This window comes from Mobula birostris, chromosome 6 (genome assembly GCF_030028105.1).
Source record: "Mobula birostris isolate sMobBir1 chromosome 6, sMobBir1.hap1, whole genome shotgun sequence".
NCBI lineage: Eukaryota > Metazoa > Chordata > Chondrichthyes > Myliobatiformes > Myliobatidae > Mobula > Mobula birostris.
In genome coordinates, this window is record NC_092375.1 from 129480050 (window position 1) to 129498844 (window position 18795).

Sequence of the window (18795 nt, forward strand, 5' to 3'; positions counted from 1 at the left end):
TTTAAGTATATTCACCTCTGTTACTTAAGGGAGGCATTAACAAATTTACATACAGTAAGATCCGGCAAACAGCAACGAAATACATACACAAAAAAATCTGTTTTAAGTGTTGAGTAATAAGTATTCTCAAAAGAATAGAATGAACTACAAACGAAATAAAATTTAATATTGCATTTCAAAGTATATTTATTAGCAAAGTACAGGTGTCCCCTGCTTTTCGAACGTTCGCTTTACGAAACCTTGCTGTTACGAAAGACCTATATTAGTTACCTGTTTTCGCTAACAGAAGGCAGTTTCACTGTTACAAAAAAAGGCAGTGCGAGGAAAAAGGCAGTGCGAGAAAAAAGGCAGCGCACGCCCGAACAGCCAAACTCCTCTCCCGGAACTGCATTGTAGCCGGCATTTCTTAAACACATGCCTGCGAGCAGCCGTTAGGAAGATAAGTTCTAAGGTACTGTATCGGAAAAGCCTAAAAGAGCTCATAAGGGTGTTATAGTTAGCGTAAAACTAGACATAAATAAGCATTTCGATCGTGGCGAACGAAGTAAGGACAAAGTGAGTTTGGCTTGTGGAAGTTGACGAAGATGATGTTGAAGAGGTTTTGGCATCCCATGGCCAAGAACTGATACATGAAGAGCTGATGCAATTGGAAGAGGAAAGGATAACAATCGAAACCAAATGCAGTAACGAACAGACCGAAAGTGAAGTCGTCCAGGAACTGAACGTGAAGCAACTACTTGAGATTTTGGCTGCAATTGACAACAATGATTGCAGAAAAGTACGACTTTAATTTTGAAAGGGTACATAGGTTTAGGGCATATTTGCAGGATGGTTTGAGTGCTTACAAAGAACTGTATGATAGAAAAATGCATGAGGCTAAGCACTCAAGCATACTGTCATTTTTCAAGCCTTCCACATCAGCCACAGCAGACAACGAACCTCGACCTTCGACATCAAGGCAGGCAGACATAGAAGAAGATGACCTGCCTGCCCTGATGGAAACAGATGATGATGAGATGACACCCCAGTGTCCCACCACCCCAACCCCCGGGCCGCGGACTGATACATTGCCGCTGAGAATGCAGTGGTAGCCGGGATGCACCCAACACATCTTTAAGAAAAAAGCCAAAATAAACAAGCTAATTAATTAGGTGCCACCCAGCACGTAAATGTAGTCCCAGTTCAGAGGCGACGCAATCGGTAATTGCCTCTGATCTGGGCTGACATTAACGTGCCAGGCAGCACCTAATTAATTAGCTTGTTTATTTTGGCTTTTTTCTTAAAGATGTTCTGGGTGTGTCCCGGCTATCGCTGTACCACTGCATGCTTCACGGATCTGTATCGGTCGGCGGCCTGGAGGTTGGGGTCCACTGCACCACTCTAACCTCCAACGACTCAGCCTAACACACCATCATCAGCGTGCTTGGCGCTGTCTTCCTGATTCCTGTAAGTGATACTACACTGTACATACATTATTCCTACTTTATATCGGCTGTGTATTTTTACGTGTTATTTGGTATGATTTGGCAGCTTCATAGCTTAAAGGTTACTGGAGAGAGTGTTTCTGCCAAGAGCGCTTGCGTGAGATTTTTGCTACAGTGGGCAGTGCGGCAATGATTGTAGAAAAGTATTTCTACTTTATATAGGCTGTGTATTTATCATATCATTCTTGCTTTTATTATATGTTACTGTTATTTTAGGTTTTATGTGTTATTTGGCATGATTTGGTAGGTTATTTTTTGGGTCTGCAAATGCTCACAAATTTTTTCCCATATAAATAAATGGTAATTGCTTTTTCGCTTTATGACATTCCGGTTTACGAACTGTTTCATAGGAACGCTCTACCTTCGGATGGCGGGGGAAACCTGTATGTATATTTTATACAACCTTGAGATTTGTCTCCTTACAGGCAGTCACAAGACAAAGAAATGCAATAGAACACATTTAAAAAAAACAAGACCTTCAAGCACCCAATGTGCAGAGAGAGAAAAAAACAAATCATGCAGACAATAAAAGTGAGCACTCGGAACTGCTACCAAGGTCGGAAAGCTTCAAACATGCCATAGTAGCAAAAACACGTCACGTAACATACTTAAAGTGGTTAAAATGTCCCAGGAGCCGTAACTGAGAAAATCAGAGACCAAGCCATAAAGGGATACAATAACATGTGCCTCAAAATTGGGCAAAACGGTAGGTTTTAATGAGGTAAGAGGCTGAGAGGTAGAGGTTTAAGAGAAGGAATGCCTGAACTAAAGAACAGATTGCTCAAGGTATGGCTGCCAACAGGGTACAGATGACTTCTATTCATTTGAAGTTTTTTTGTTTTAATTGAAATGATCTAATGATTTAAATCTGCTATATTAATGTGGCAGTTAAGTTACTAGACTACCAGTCAGAGTCCTGGACCTTTGATCCAAGACACAAGTATGAACCTGACTATGGCAGCTGGGGGACTTAAATTTAAGTAATTAAACAGATCTAGAGTTTTTTTTAAAAGCCAGAAATGGTTGTTTAAAAAACAAACATCTGGTTCACCAACATCCATCAGGGAAGGAAATTTGCAATCCTTATGTGATGTGCCCTACAAGCAATAAGGAATCAGAATTAGGTTTATTATTGCCAACATATGTCATGAAATTTGTTGTTTTGTAGCAGCAGTACATTGCAATACATAAAATACACTATAAATTACAAAAAGAAATATATATAAAAAAGATGAAATGAGTAGTGCAAAAAGAGAGAATAATAGGCTGCATTCAGAAATCTGATGGTGGAGGGAGAGAAGCTGTTCGTAAGATGCTGAGTGTAAAAATAAACAATAAACTCCAGCATTGCTTGCAGTGTCTGTGTCTCATGAACAGATATTCATAAAAGTTAAACTGATGCAATAATTAAATCTGCTAGCACACTGTCCCACCTTGAAAAAAACCCCTGAACTATCAGGAACAGCATGTGCACTTTTTAAGCTCAGTTTATTGCACCCTTCTGGCAGACAGCAATCTTTGTTGCCATTATGTACGTGTACATTTGTTGTTTTCTTTTTTTTTAGTTTATTTGCTGAAGTATATAGTTGGTAGCACAATGTTATTACAGTAATAAAGTTTCTTTGGCCTCTGACCTGGACTGCATTTCAAGAAAGGGTGTATGGGAGTATTTTTTAATATCACATTGTTTCAAACCAAATTCTTTAGAACGAAAAAGAATAGCTGACTAGGGAATACAGATTTCCCTGGAATTGCCAGCAGTCTAGAGGTTAAAACCAAATGCCTAAAAACAGCTTACCAAATGCTATAACAGATTAACCCAGCAGTTAATGTGTCACTTTTCTGGCAAGTAACTCTCTTCCTTTCCCGAACTGTATACTCTGGACCCCTAGCTTTTGGCAACTCCAAAGGGCACATTATTGGGAACAGCAGCTTGAAGAATGTTGACCCTCATCAAACATCCACTAAATTCAAAGAAACCACTTACTGGATATTTTTTGCTTAAAGAACTGGATCATTAATAGTGGTAGCATGACTTCACATTAAAATAGAGTTTTTTTTGTTGTTTGTGCTGGAATCCCTTACGTGCATTGTGGCAACAGACTGCAATTTGCCTTTCCTTAGCACCGGTACATTGAAGACATCATTTTAAGAGGTACCCACAGACACTACGACATGTGCTGAAGCCCTCAGGAAAGTTCAATGAACTCATGTGTTTGAAAGTAGCATTAATTTTTTGACCTCTCTAGTTGTCAAATACAAACTGCATTTGTTGGCTAAAATCAGCTAGAGAATGAAGCAATGCACTTCCAAATTCTCTTTGGAAAAGACAAAATTTAACTCCTTCACAATAAAAATGCTTCAAAACAGCTTGAAATCAGAAAAAGTTTCCCTCCATTCATCCGGTCTCTTTCTCTTGCCAATACCCTCATTACTTCAGATAATTACGAAGGGAACCGCTTTAGAGCATTTTAATATGTTCCGTTAACCTAAAATTTTTCAGGAGCATGCTCCAGACATTGAGAATACGATTGTGGCTGAAGTAGGTAATGTTTAAGATATTGAGCTAACTCACTTACAAGTCATACATACCATCTAATCTCCCCTCCTTCGTATCCACAAGACGATGGGGCTTTTATGGACCCTGAGAAACTTATCACCCCAAGAATAATCATCATGTTTAACAGAAGGCTTATTGTGCAGAGTGGTGTGACATTTTCCCTGGTAACTGAAATGTGAAAAAGTGGAATTCTAAGCACACTGATCTCAGGTGCTGGAATTTGTTTATCGTTCAACATTTAACAGCGTACCTGCTTATTATCATCTTGCTATGGGAGCTTCCTTTGCACAAAATGGATGGTGTTTTTTCGACAGCAAAAATATTAAGTATATTTCAAACAGTACTTGTTTTTCTTAATCATTCATTTACAAGAATGTGGCGAGGCCAACATTTATCACCTATTTCACACTCCCTTGACAAGGTGAGCTACTTTCTTGAGTGTGGTAAAGGCATACCGAGAGTACTTTAAGGAGATTTTTTCAGGATTTAGAGGCAGAAACAATGAAGGAACATTAATATTGTTTCTAACAGGTGGTTTTGATGTAGAAGTGAACTTGCAAGAGAACTTCCTTCCAATGCACCAGGAACTTTGCCCTTTTATGTGGCAGAGTTCATTAATGCAGGAATATCTTGGTGCATTGTTACTATGCAACTTGCAGGTAGACAGTGCAGGTGAGTAAGCTTTTGATGCAAAAGAGGTGGGGGTGTGGCACTGTTGATCAGAGATAGTGTCACGGCTGCAGAAGAGGTGGACGTCATGGAGGGATTGTCTACAGAGTATCTGTGTGTGGAGGTTAGGAACAGGAAGGGGTCAATAACTCTACTGGGTGTTTTTTATAGGCTGCCCAATAGTAACAGGGATATCGAGGAGCAGTTAGGGAAACAGATCCTGGAAAGGTGTAATAATAAGAGTTCTGGTGGTGGGAGATTTTAATTTCCTAAATATCGATTGGCATCTCCCTAGAGCAAGGGGTTTAGATGGGCTGGAGTTTGTTAGGTGTGTTCAGGAAGGTTTCTTGACACAATATGTAGATAAGCAATACAGAGGAAAGACTGCACTTGATTTGGTATTGGGAAATGAACCTGGTCAGGTGTCAGATCTCTCAGTGGGAGAGCATTTTGGAGATAGTGATCATAATTCTATCTCCTTTAAAATAGCATTGGAGAGAGATAGGAACAGACAAGTTATAAAAGCATTTAATTGGAGTAAGGGGAATTATGAGGCTATCAGGCAGAAACTTGGAAGGTAAAATTGGGAACAGATGTTCTCAGGGAAAGGTACTGAAGAAATGTGGCAAATGTTCAGGGGATATTTGTGTGGAGTTCGACATAGGTACGTTCCAATGAGACAGGAAAGTTATGGTATGGTACAGGAACTGTGGTGTACAAAGGCTGTAATAAATCTAGTCAAGAAGAAAAGAAAAGCTTACAAAAGGTTCAGAGAGCTAGGTAATGTTAGAGATCTAGAAGGTTATAAGGCTAACAGGAAAGAGCTTAAGAAGGAAATTAGGAGAGCCAGAAGGGGCATGAGAAGGCCCTGGTGGGCAGGATTAAGGAAAATCCCAAGGCATTCTACAAGTACGTGAAGGGCAAGAGGATAAGACGTGAAAGAATAGGACCTATCAAGTGTGGCAGTGAGGAAGTGTGTATGGAACCGGAGGAAATAGCAGAGGTACTTAATGAATACTTTACTTCAGTATTCTCTATGGAAGAGGATCTTGGTGATTGTGGTGATGACTTGCAGTGGACTGAAAAGCTTGAGCATGTAGATATTAAGAAAGAGGATATGCTGGAGCTTTTGGAAAGCATCATGTTCGGTAAGTCGTCAGGACTAGATGAGGTGTACCCCAGGCTACTGTGGGAGGCGAGGGAGGAGATTGCTGAGCCTCTGGCAATGATCTTTGCATCATCAATGGGACGGGAGAGGTTCTGGAGGATCGGAGGCTCGCGAATGTTGTTCCCTTATTCAAGAAAGGGAGCAGAGATAGCCCAGGAAATTATAGACCAGTGAGTCTTACTTCAGTGGTTGGTAAGTTGATGGAGAAGATCCTGAGAGGTCGAACATTTGGAGAGATACAATATGATTAGGAATAGTCAGCATGGCTTTGTCAAGTGCAGGTCATGCCTTACCAGCCTGATTGAATTTTTTGAGGATGTGACTAAACACATTGATGAAGGAAGAGCAGTAGATGTAGTGTATATGGATTTCAGCAAGGCATTTGGTAAGGTACCCCATACAAGGTTTATTGAGAAAGTAAGGAGGCATGGGATCCAAGGGGACATTGCTTTGTGGATCCAGAAATGGCTTACCCGCAGAAGGTAAAGAGTTGTTGCGGATGGGTCATATTCTGCATAGAGGTCGGTGACCAGTGGTGTGCCTCTGGGATCTGTTCTGGGACCCTTACTCTTTGTGATTTTTATAAATGACCTGGATGAGGAAGTGGAGGTATGGGTTAGTAAGTTTGCTGATGACACAAAGGTTGAGAGTGTTGTGGATAGTGTGGAGGGCTGTCAGAGGTTACAGCGGGACATTGATAGGATGCAAAACTGGGCTGAGAAGTTGCAGATGGAGTTCAATACATATAAGTGTGAAGTGGTTCATTTTGGTAGGTCAAATATGTTGGCAGAATATAGTATTAATGGTAAGACTCTTGGCAGCGTGGAGGATCAGAGGGATCTTGGGGTCCAAGTCCATAGGACACTCAAAGCAGCTGTGCAGGTTGACTCTGTAGTTAAGAAGGCATACGGTGTATTGGCCTTCATCAATTGTGGAATTGAATTTAGGAGCCGAGAGGTAACGTTGCAGCTATATAGGACCCTGGTCAGACCCCACTTAGGAGTACTGTGCTCAGTTCTGGTCACCTCACTACAGGAAGGACGTGGAAACCATAGAAAGGATGCAGAGGAGATTTACAAGGATGTTGCCTGGATTGTGGAGCATGCCTTATGAAGACAGGTTGAGTGAACTCGGCCTTTTCTCCTTGGAGGGATGTAGGATGAGAGGCGACATGATAGACGTGTATCAGATGATGAGAGGCATTGATTGTGTGGATAGTCCGAGGCTTTTTCCCAGGGCTGAAATGACTGCCAAAAGAGGGCACAGGTTTAAGTTGCTTGGAAGTAGATACAGAGGAGATGTCAGGGGTAAGTTTTTTTACATAGAGAGTGGTGAGTGTGTGGAATGGGCTGCCGGTAATGGTGGTGGAGGTGGATACGATAAGGTCTTTTAAGACAGTGGTCCCTAACCACCGGGCCGCGGACCGGTACCAGGCTGCGAGGAAACGATATGATTTGGTGATATGAAACGATATGAGTCAGCTGCACCTTTCCTCATTCCCTGTCACGCCCACTGTTGAACTTGAACGCATGCGAGGTCATTGTGCACACGTCATCGATGTCAGCGCAGGAAGAAGATTAACTCCACGGGCTTGCAAATGACGGTGGGCTGAAAAGTATGTTTGACATAACATCTCTGCCGGCATTCTGGATCAAAGTCAAGGCTAAATATCCTGAAATAGCCACGAAAGCACTGAAAACGTTGCTTCCATTTCCAACATATCTCTGCGAAGCAGGGTTTTCTGCAATGAATGCAACGAAAACTAAATTGCAGAATAGACTGGACATAAGGAACCTCCTTCGAGTATCGCTGTCTCCCATCACCCCTCGATGGGACCGTCCTGTTGCAGGGAAACAAGCCCAGGGCTCCCACTGATTCAGCGATATTGGTGTGTTGCAATGATTTTATATGTTCACACGAGGAAAATATGCACTGTGTGTTTAATATCCAAACATTACTTAAAACGTTATGATGCTATTGACTTATAAGTGACTTATAATTGACGTATCACTATATTCATGCGAGGAAAATATGCGCTGTGTGTTTAATATTATATTTGTTAGATAAACGGAGGAGGAGGAGGAGCAGAAGATGGCGACGTGACACAGCGCACAGCGGCCACTCCGGTGAATGATGCTTGTTATTTGTCAAGTAAGGTGCCATGCACAATCCTGATTTGATGGAGACAGACGTGAGAGCACGGACGAACATCTGGAGAAACTTCTGAAATGCCTGCTTTGCTGCCGCTGCTACTGTGTGATCCAGAATCTCCGGAGGAGAAGACCCCGAGTCCTTGGCTTTGCTTGTTGCTCAGCGGCCGGGGCGGGGTCGAAACGCTCAGCAGAGGATGGTGCTCGGGAGGCTGTATCGGAGGGGCTGGTGGGGTGCTTCCAATGCATCGGCAGTTGTCAGTGCCTGGAGGTTTATGGCAGGGAGAGTTTCTCCCTTTTGCAGCCTGCTATCGGGACTATCGGGAGTCGATCGGAACTTTGAGACCTTTGTTTTACTGTGCCCATGGTCTGCTCTTTATCAAATTATGGTATTGCTTTGCACTGCTGTAACTATATGTTATAATTATGTGGTTTTGTCAGTGTTAGTCTTTGGTTTGTCCTGTTTTTTTTATGATATCACTCTGGAGGAACATTGTATCATTTCTTAATGCATGCATTTCTAAATGACAATAAACAAGAACTGAGTGTCCTCATAATCTAAAAAAAATCTAATTTAAACCCTTTTAGAAATGAAATTGAGTGTATTAACCACTTATAAGTGACTCATAGTTGACTTATCACCTATAGTCCGGTCGTGATTAACATCCGCCCCCACCCCGCTACCATCCCCTTGGTCGGCTGGTCCGCAAGAATATTGTCAATACTAAACTGGTTCGTGGTGCAAAAAAGGTTGGGGACCCCTGATTTAAGAAACTTTTGGATAGGTACATGGAGCTTAGAAAAATAGAGGGTTATGGGTAACCCTAGTAATTCTAAGGTAGGGACATGTTCGGCACAACTTTGTGGGCCGAAGGGCCCATATTGTGCTGTAGGTTTTCGATGTTTCTATGAAATGAATGTTTAGGGTAGAGAATTAGGTGTCAATTGGGTGGCTGACATTATAGAGTCACGGAGCACTACAGCACATAAACAGGCCCTTTAGCCCACCTAGTCTGTGACAAACTATTATTCTGTCTGATCTCACTGATCTGCACCTGAACCAGAGCTCTCTATTGCCTTCCCATCCACGTGTTTATCCAAACCTCTCTTAGATATAGAATGAATGCATATACAAGGTAAATACAGAAGCATTATTGAAGCCGTATTCATTATCCCATTAAATAGAGAGTATTCTGTCACTTTTCATACCTTCAGGAGGCCATTCAGCCCACAGAGCCTGATTCTAGATCTCAGAGTAATCCCACTCTGTCAGTAATTTCCCTGTACTTAATCTTCTCACATATATCCATGGAATTAGATATGGGAGAAATTTTCCATGAATCTCACAGACTCAACCTTACTAGGTTCCTCAATGCCATTAGCAATGATGGGGAAAAAAACTATAAACAAGCTTTGGAGATCAGCATCTGTGTGGCTGGTCAAAGACAGCCACTATAATTTCGCTGATAGGGGTTTGATGATGTTGACTAGACTTAGTGTCAATGCAAGACATATTCAGCATTTTTGTTAAAGACAGTCATCACCTGGCACTTGGGTGCTATATACAGTACTTGTCATTTTTCAGACAGGGCCAAGGTATTATTCTAGTCTTGATAGATTGCAACATTCATTTGAGGAATTGCAAATGGAACTGTGCAGTTATCTTTGGCAATAAAGTACTTTGGAGCATCCAGAATTATGAAATGCACTGTATAAATATATTGCTGTACAAGCTTATTTTTGTGTTGTAAATGCTGCAGTGTGGCTGACAGTGACATGGGTCCCCATCAAAAGGCAGCAAAAGAATTCCTGACCAGCTTCCCAACCAGGTCACAACGGGAGCATTCTACTACAATAAACACAATAAATGGCCATTTACCAAAGACAGGGGTTATAATTACAGACATAAGGTGAGGATGGAAGCTGACTCATTGCATTTGAACTACAGGTTCAAAGCCAAAACAGTAAAATCAGCAGTATGTCTGATTTGATCCCTTGTTTTCTGTTCTAATTTGAAAGGGGTCTCAAGATCACTGAAATGGGGAACTTCCAAACCAGACATTGTCTCCAGAAGAGCTTGTTCTAAAAAATACAAATAAAACACTTTGTCAAGCCAGCTGCCAGGATAAATCAACAACACATTTCAACAGCATCAGTATCCCTTTAAGGGAGCCAAAACAACTGAAAATAAATTGGCAGATTTGTCACGGTTCGACATCTGAAAAAATGTACAGCGGCTGGAAGAAAGGCTGGGTGCCCTAATGAGGTGCTGTTTCTCTTAATAAAAAATGTGCAATGGTTAATCTAGAAGTGAAGAATAAATGACTGACTCTTTCCTTATTGGAAAGTCAAAGTGTAGAAGCACACTAAAAAAAACAGCTGGAATTGCTGAACATGAGGCTGTTGTCGTCTCCTGAGCGACGGCATTCCACTTGCATGCTGCCAAACATTAAGGTCTAATCAATCACAGCAAAACTGGAGGAATCACCAGCATTAATAACACCACTCCTCGCTTACAGGGATGGATTGGGTAACTGAATCCAGCTGCTGCTCACATACTGATCTAATTCTAATTCTTTTAGGTTTCTCTAACAAGACATATTTCTAGAAAATACAGAATGGATGGTAGCAGAGAGTGAATTACAAGTCTGTAATCTAATTGAAGTAGGTTCAGATGGCATTGTAATCTACATGAATAAAGCTCCAGTCTGGGTAATGAACCTCACCTGAATACACAATTAAATTGCAACTTCGATTTTAAGCCTAGCATTTGGTTTTACACAACATACCGTACACATATATAAATACACTGGAGAATGGATAACGACAATTACATTTCTAATCCTTATGGCGTCCAAGCCGTATCATTCTTAATTTTTTTAAACACATTCTGAAAATTGTACGCAATGAATTTTACAGAAGGCCTCTAAAGGTTAGCCTCATCAAATGAAAGTGACACAATCAAATGCTTGGCAGAGAGAGATCCCATCACTGGATACATGAATGGATTAAACATACTGCCAGCAATGCTACTGAACAGATGCTCTGCAAAGGGTTCCTTCCCCTTTCCTCCAGCTCTCCTCTTCCCTCCTTCCTCTCAACAGTCACACCTCTTGGCTGGTGTCATCCTGGCACATTCATGAGATCACAGTCTTTTCTTACTGCGATGGATGAAGTTTCAGAAAAGAGGCCGGCACATACAAGCATTTGTTCAAAGAATAAAAATGAAAGCCTAAGTTATTGATGTAATAAATATTTTCCAATACATGGAAGTTAACATAATAAGAACAAGTTTATAGCACATTTATCTGGGCCATATTGTTTTTCCATGTTTCCATTCCCATCCTAACGTAGCCAAACCAGCTGAAACAGAGCAGCTTCCCTTGAACTATATCTGTACAATTCACATCAACAATTACTTGTGATACTCAGCTGCCCATTCCATCAGTCTCTGAATGAGGAAGTTCCTCTTGAATTTTGTATTAGATGTACTAAGTAATTATCTTATACTTAGATTGTATTTGACAGCGAGGAATTGTTGCATTCATCATCATGAAATAAATATGTATATATACAAAACCGACTTCCATTACCTGAAATCACTCAAGCCAGAAGAAAACAGAATGTTCTTTACAAACAATCCTGAATACAATATGAAGAGTGAAATTAAAATGGATTGTTCATTGATTGTTCAGATCCAACATATTAGTCAAGTGGCTGAATAAAACTGGATTAAATGGAAGAAATTTTCTCGTGCCTACATTAGGCAATTGACTCTTTGAACTGAAATCATTCTATGTACTTTTAAAGTTTCATCCTTCTTTACAAATTCTTTCACGGAGCACCCTCCAATATTATCATGCTTTACCAATTCTGGCAGCCTGTGTCCACCTAATTTAATTTTCTCCTACCTTTGTTGGTTGTCTCCTGTCCAAATATGTGACTGCCACTCAGCAAGTAAATATCAGAAAATTCCAATGTCATAAGTCTCCCACCCTGTATTTTGCAAAGTTCTGTTTTTAACCACTGCCATGTGCTAACTCAGCGCAAAGTTTTGTTGACCATTACTTTGACTCACTGATCTACAGTGCAGTTTAGGGACCTCAAGACTTTTGCAACTTTGCTTACATGGTCTCACTCATAAACTACTACCTTTTGAAATGCGTCTTGATATCTGAAGTAATCTACTACTGACAGGCAGGACTTCAAAACTCTGGAATTCCCTCTCAAAACCTCCCCACATCTTGGCCATTTTTCCCTTCTTTAAAATGCTCAAGCTCTACCTCTTTAAGCAAACTTTTGGTCACCTTATCTGGTGGAATTACAGTTTGTTTTGATAATGCTCATGTGACGCACCCAGAGACTGTTTGTTATGATAAGCCACTCTATAAATACAAATTGGAGATAAACACAAAAGGCATGGTCTCAACCCAAAACATCAACAATTCCTCTCCTTCATTCAGTCGACCCGCTGAGTTCCTCCAACACTTTTTTGCTCCAGATTCCAGAATCTACAGTCTCTTGTTTCTCCAAAGTACAAATTGCTTGTAGAAGTGCCATTTTCTCTGGTTAGTGTTTCTCATGCACATACTTTCAAATCCATATCAATAGGACCAATTAAAGCGCTGGACACTAAGTGAACTGCCCATATCTTTCCCAAACATATTCTATAGTTATCCACACCTCAAGAAGCCTCACTGCATGGCCTAGCACCTTGGTGCATTACCCAAAGTGGTTGCACCTTCATTGTAACTGCACCTGACCCTGGCCCAAAATCATATTACAGGCACAAACAAATCATTAGGGTCATAAATAAATGAGCATGAGGTTAAGGATTCCTTCCTTCTGAGGTTTTTACTAATATTAGGCTTGATCATCGAGCGTGTTATGGAAGAGATTAAGATTTGTCACGCACAGCAGTCAGGCATATTGGGTGTGAATTTACTGGACACATGCCGTTATTAGTGTTTAAATTGGCCAAACTCAGGAGATGAAGAGATATGCTGCAAGTTAAGAATCCCAAGAACTCTTTGGCAGATTTCATATTGCCGGCTGTCTGCATTGCACAAATGGCATCTCACCCTTAACCTCTCTGTTATTTTTATAAACTTGCTCAAATTGCACATACAAAACCCATTATAACACCCACAGCACATCGTCTGGTAAGTAACATCCTAAGTATTCTTTTATTAATGTGATAATTTTTAAAGTGACACCAAACACCTCTTACCAGAAAGTGAAAAATTTAAGCAGTGGCGCCTCAGGCAGTAAACTGCTCCAAGAGATTTTCAAAATGAAATTTAAAGAAAATCTTTCTCACTCTTCCTCACAGACTGCATTTTCCTCACTGGCCCGTACCTCCTTCCCTCTCTGTATTTGATTTCTTAGCAATTCATCCCTATTTACTTCCAGTTTCTTTTTCAAACATTAAATTTAGTTGATTTGGGAATTATTGGTTTGCTTGTTCCTTGCCATATTGTGAGCAGTAACACTTCCAGTAAATTATGGCACAAAATAATTATGAATTGAAGGGTGCAGAAAGTCCACTGCTCCAGCAATGTCTACTCCAGTTATGTTTTTATATCTACAAATGTTAAGGGCAATTGATACAAAGTATTATAGCCCAAACAAAACTAGTTGGCAAAGGGAAATATTTTATTTACAAATTAGGATAGTTTGAGATGAGGGCAAGACTCAGATCAAGAGTTAATAATTACAAAAGCATCAATTCCCCTTTGGGTAAGGAATTTTAATTACTTGGTTCTGGAAGTTGAGTATCATTTTGCCATCACCCATAAGCAACACAACATGATGTGTGCTTATAAACAGATTAAAAAATAGAAAGAGCTGTCCTAACAAAGTTAAAGGGACAGTGATGTTCTTTTGATAGATTGTGCTGTGTACTGATGAGAATGGGGAATATGTATCGCAACATGATGTGCTATTAAATGGATATTACTGCCTCAATGGGGAGTTGAAGCAGGATCACTTCTTTAAACAGCCTGCTAGAAATCCTCAGTTGCTTTATCCCCATGTTGATCACCACGGGACATTTGTTCTGATGCACAGATTTTGTTTTTTGCTAATGATTTCTATATTTCCTGGAAGAATGTGATAGGCAGGGGTAAATCCAAAATGAAATTAATCATACCGCTCACAGCAGGTGTCATAAAATATACGTTACATATTTCGGTTATCCCCAACATATTTATTTGCATCTCACTCCTAGTTACTAGCAAGACAGATATGGAATGGGTGGAGATCTTGACATGTAAAAAGATTCACTGAACAGGTGATCAAACAAAGCTAACACAATCAGCAATCATGCCACAGTGAGGCACGACACACAAGTAATGGTGCAGAGTTCTGCAGAAGAGACACTTGTATCATTTTTATACTTCAACTCAATAAAATGTAAAATACTAAATTATCAGCATATAGGTGCACAAATCTTGGAAAGTGGGAGGATAAACTGATGGGATTGCGGGCACAGATGTGGATAGATGGTACACCATACAATGTGTGAAATAAGGAGATTGTTTCGCACAATTATCTGGAACGGATTGATCTGAACTGAAGTGGAAGCAGATTCAACTGTAACTTTCAACAGGGAATTGGATAGAAATTTAAAACAATAAAAGGCAGGGCTATGTTATGGGAAAAAACGGGACAGATTACTTGCACGTGGCAATCGTTGAGTGGTTAGTTTCTGTGTTATAAGGTTTTACATTATAATGTTAAGTATTAAGAGCCCACTGGAAGTTAAACTTACATACCAGATAACAAGGGAACAGAAAAACATCTTTAAAAATTGAATTAGGACACAGATCAGTGTTTTTTTTGAATGAGGGCAAGTCAACCACTGAATGTATTACAAGAAAAATATCTTACCATATTGGTGCACGGCCAGGGATCCAACATTACTTTCGTCTGCCACTGGAAAACAAAAAACAGTCATTAAAATTCCTTTAAAAAGCTTGTTAATTTTCTCTTCAAATGCAGGTCTGAGATCTGAGTCCTACTCAAAGAGACTTTAACACAAAATTTACACCAATGTTCAGGATTGCTGCAGCTAGACAAAATGTTCAACTGCTGAACTGCAGTATGTCCACATTTTCAGATGAACATGAAGACCTATGACACTACTTCAAAGAACATTAAGTTCCTCCCGATGTCTCAGCCAATATTTATCAATCAGAATGACTTAAATATCAAATTTAAATGATCATTATCTCATTGCTGTCTATGACCTCTTACTAGATCTTTCAATCACATTTTCAATTGGGTCATGAATGTAGCAATGGAAATTCAGACGTTTCTTCCCTTTACATCCTGCAATTGCTCTTTATTTCTAATGAATCCCTCCAGCTCAAATGCCAGTTTCCATTATACCAAGTCTCCAAACTCCAAATCCTGTCTGTCATTTCTCTACCCATTTCTCCAAATGATCTATATCCCATGTAGTCTTTTCACAATGGGCCATCAAATCTAATTCACCCTTAACTCCAATCATCATCTTTGTCTCGTAGAACACAGAACATAGAACAGAAACGTAACACAGGAACAGGTCCTTTGGCCCACAGTGCTTTGCCAATAAAAATGCCCAACTAAACTGATCCCTTCTACCTACACAATGTCCATAACCTTCCATTTCCTGCACATTCACGTACCTATCTCCCGAACACCTCTATTGTACTTGCTTCCATCACCACCCCAGGCAGCGCGTTCTCGGCACCTGCCACTCTGAACAAAAATGAACTGGCCCTGCACATCTACTTAGAACTTAACTTAAATGCATTCCCTCTTCAACCCTGGAGAAATATACTCCCTGTCTACTCTATCTGTGCCTCTCATAATCTTATAACCCTCTATCAGATCTCCCCTCAGCCTCGGCCAATCCAGAGAAAACAACCCAAGTTTGCCCAACCTTTTCTTGGAGCTCATACCCTCTAATCCAGGCAGCACCCTGAAAACCCTCTTCTGCACCCTCTCCAAAAGCTCTGATACACTTCCTAGAATGGAGCTACCAGAATTGGATGCCTCAGTCCAGATCTGACCTAACTAGTTTTTATACAGCTGCATCATACTTTCCAGACTCTTGAACTCAATTCCTCAACTTACAAAGGCAAGCATTCCATATGCCTTCTTTACCACACTATCAATCTGTATAGCCACTTCCAAATGAGCCATGAACCTGCACCCCAAAATTGCTCTGTACATCAACACTGTTAAGGGTCTTGCCATTAACAGTGTACTGTCCCTTTACATTTGATCTCCCAAAGGGCAACAATTCATTTCGGCAGAGTTGAACTTCATCTGCCATTTCTTCACCCAATTCTGCAACTGATATATATAACCCATTGTATTTTTTGCCAGTCTTCTATGCTCTCCACAACACCACCAATCTTTGTGTCATCTGCAAACTTACTAACCTACCCATCTACATTTTCATCCAGGTTGTTTATATATACTACAAACAGCAGAGGTCCCAGTACAGATCACTGTACAATACCACCAGTCAGAACAAATCTCAGTGCTCACTACTCTGTCTTACAAGCCAATTCTCAATCCCAATGGCCAATTCATCATGGATCCCATGCATCTTCATCTTCTGGAAGGGCCTCCCATAGGTCCATGTCAAACGCCTTACTAAAATCCATGTAGACAACATCCACAGATTCAACTTCATCAATCACTTTCATTATCTCCTTGAAAAAATCAATTAAGTTAGTAAGACATGACTTGCCCTGCAGAAAGTCATGCTGACTATCCTTAATTTGGCCATGGATTTCCAAATGCAAAATACAAGAATATCCCTAATAATTCTCTCCAGTAATTTCCCTACCACTAACGTGAGATACACCCGTCCAGAGTTACCAGTATTATCCCTATTTCCCTCTTGGATTAATAGAGCAGCAATAGCTATTACATTCCCAAACCAAAAGCCGTGGATGAACCATGAGGTACGTTGTCTGCTGAAGGCTAGATCTGAGGCATTCAAGTCTGGCAACCCAGGCCTGTACCAGAAAACCAGGTATGAATTGCGGAGGGCTATTTCAAGGGTGAAGAGACAATTTCGAACGAGGTTGGATGCACAGCAACTCTGGCAGGGTCTGGAAGACATTACTTCCTACAAAGCGAAACCCAGTAGCCTGAACGGCAGCAATGCTTCACTACCAGATGAACTCAACGCCTTCTATGTATGCTTTGAAAGGGAGAACACAACTACAGCTGTGAAGTTCCCTGCTGCACTTGATGACCCCGTGATCTCCGTCTCAGAGGCCGATGTTAGGCTGTCTTTAAAGAGAGTGTTATGACAGAACACAAAGATATTGGTCGAGGTCACAGCAATCTCAGCTCTTAATAATCTCCCTCTCTCTCTCTCAATAACCTGGGATATATCCAATGAAGCTCTGTGTACTTATCTATCTTAATGCTCTTTAGGAGACCCAGTACTATCTCCTTTGTCTCAAAAGGGCCAAGCAAGTTCTCACAGGTCTCCCTATATGCAATACCCTTCTTCTTGGCAAATACTGATACAATGTACTCATTTAGGACCTCACCCACATTATCTATCTCCAAGCACATGTTCTCTCCTTTATCCTTGTATGGTCCTATCTGCTCCCTGTGGTCTATAAAACGCCTTGAGATTTTCTTTAATCCCACTGGCTAAAGACTTTTCATGGCCGCTCTTGGCTCTCCTAATTCCCTTCAGTTTTCTCCCTGACTCTATAATTTTCCAGGGTTCTGGTTTGTTTTAGCTTCCTAAACCCTTTTCTTCTTGATAAAATTTACCACTTCTCTTGACCTTCAACTTATACTCTGTGCAGGACAGATATGTTCTAACACAAAGGAAGGAGAAGGATGGCAAGCTACCCTCCAACATGCAAGATGTGGATTTGCTTGGAATTAACTCTCCCTAGTTCTTGACTGACATTCTCAAGTTGCCTTGCTCCATTTTAATATTCTCTCACAAGGTCCATCTATAGCTATCTAGAAACTTAAGCAGTATTGATCACTGTTCCCTAACTATTCTCTCACTGAATGCTCAGTTCCCTGGCCAGCTTCATTACCCAATACTAGGTCCAGTCTGGTCCCTCTCGTAATGTTGATTTAGGAAACCCAACATGAGGGGGAACATCTCTACTATGAGGGTGGTGAGAGTGCAGAATGAGCTGCCAGCAGAAGTGGTGGATGAGGATTCAACGTCAACGTTTAAGAGAAGTTTAGATAGGTACATGGATGGGAGGGGTATTAGGGGCTATTTTCCAGGTGCAGGTCGATGGGACTAGGCAGACTAAAAGTTTTGCATAAACTAGATGGGCTGAAGGAACTGTTTCTGTGCTGTAGTGTTTGACAACTCCATGATTCTAAACCTTACTGGATGCACCTAACAAATTCTGCCCCAGCTAAAACTCTTGCACCAAGGAGGTCCCAGTCTATATTAGGGTAGTTGAAGCCACCTGCTACAACAACCCTGTTGTTTTTACATCATTTCCTAATCCAACTGCATATCTGTTCCTTCATGTCCTTGTGGCTAGTGGCGGATTTTGAGCATAATCCCATTGGAATGATTGCACCTTTCTTATTTCTGAGATCTACTCATATAGGCTCAGTGGATGAGACCTCCATTATAGATAGATAGGTAGATATACTTTATTAATCCCGAGGGAAATTTGGTTTCATTACAGCCGCACCAACCAAGAATAGAGCGTAATTACAGCAATACAAAAAACCCCCAAGAATCAAACAACAAAATGCAAA

The 18795-nt window shown here is 40.7% G+C and overlaps 1 protein-coding gene across 9 annotated transcripts in view; it reads right to left on the reverse strand.

Moving 5' to 3' along the window:
- Positions 1–18795, reverse strand: part of LOC140199358 (partitioning defective 3 homolog B-like) — a 1206993-nt gene that overhangs the window by 521962 nt on the left and 666236 nt on the right. For all 9 annotated transcript variants that reach the window (XM_072261292.1, XM_072261291.1, XM_072261294.1 and 6 more), the window contains exon 16: positions 14923–14967. In XM_072261292.1, coding sequence (XP_072117393.1) covers positions 14923–14967 — 45 coding nt within the window. The remainder of the gene's footprint in view (positions 1–14922; positions 14968–18795) is intronic.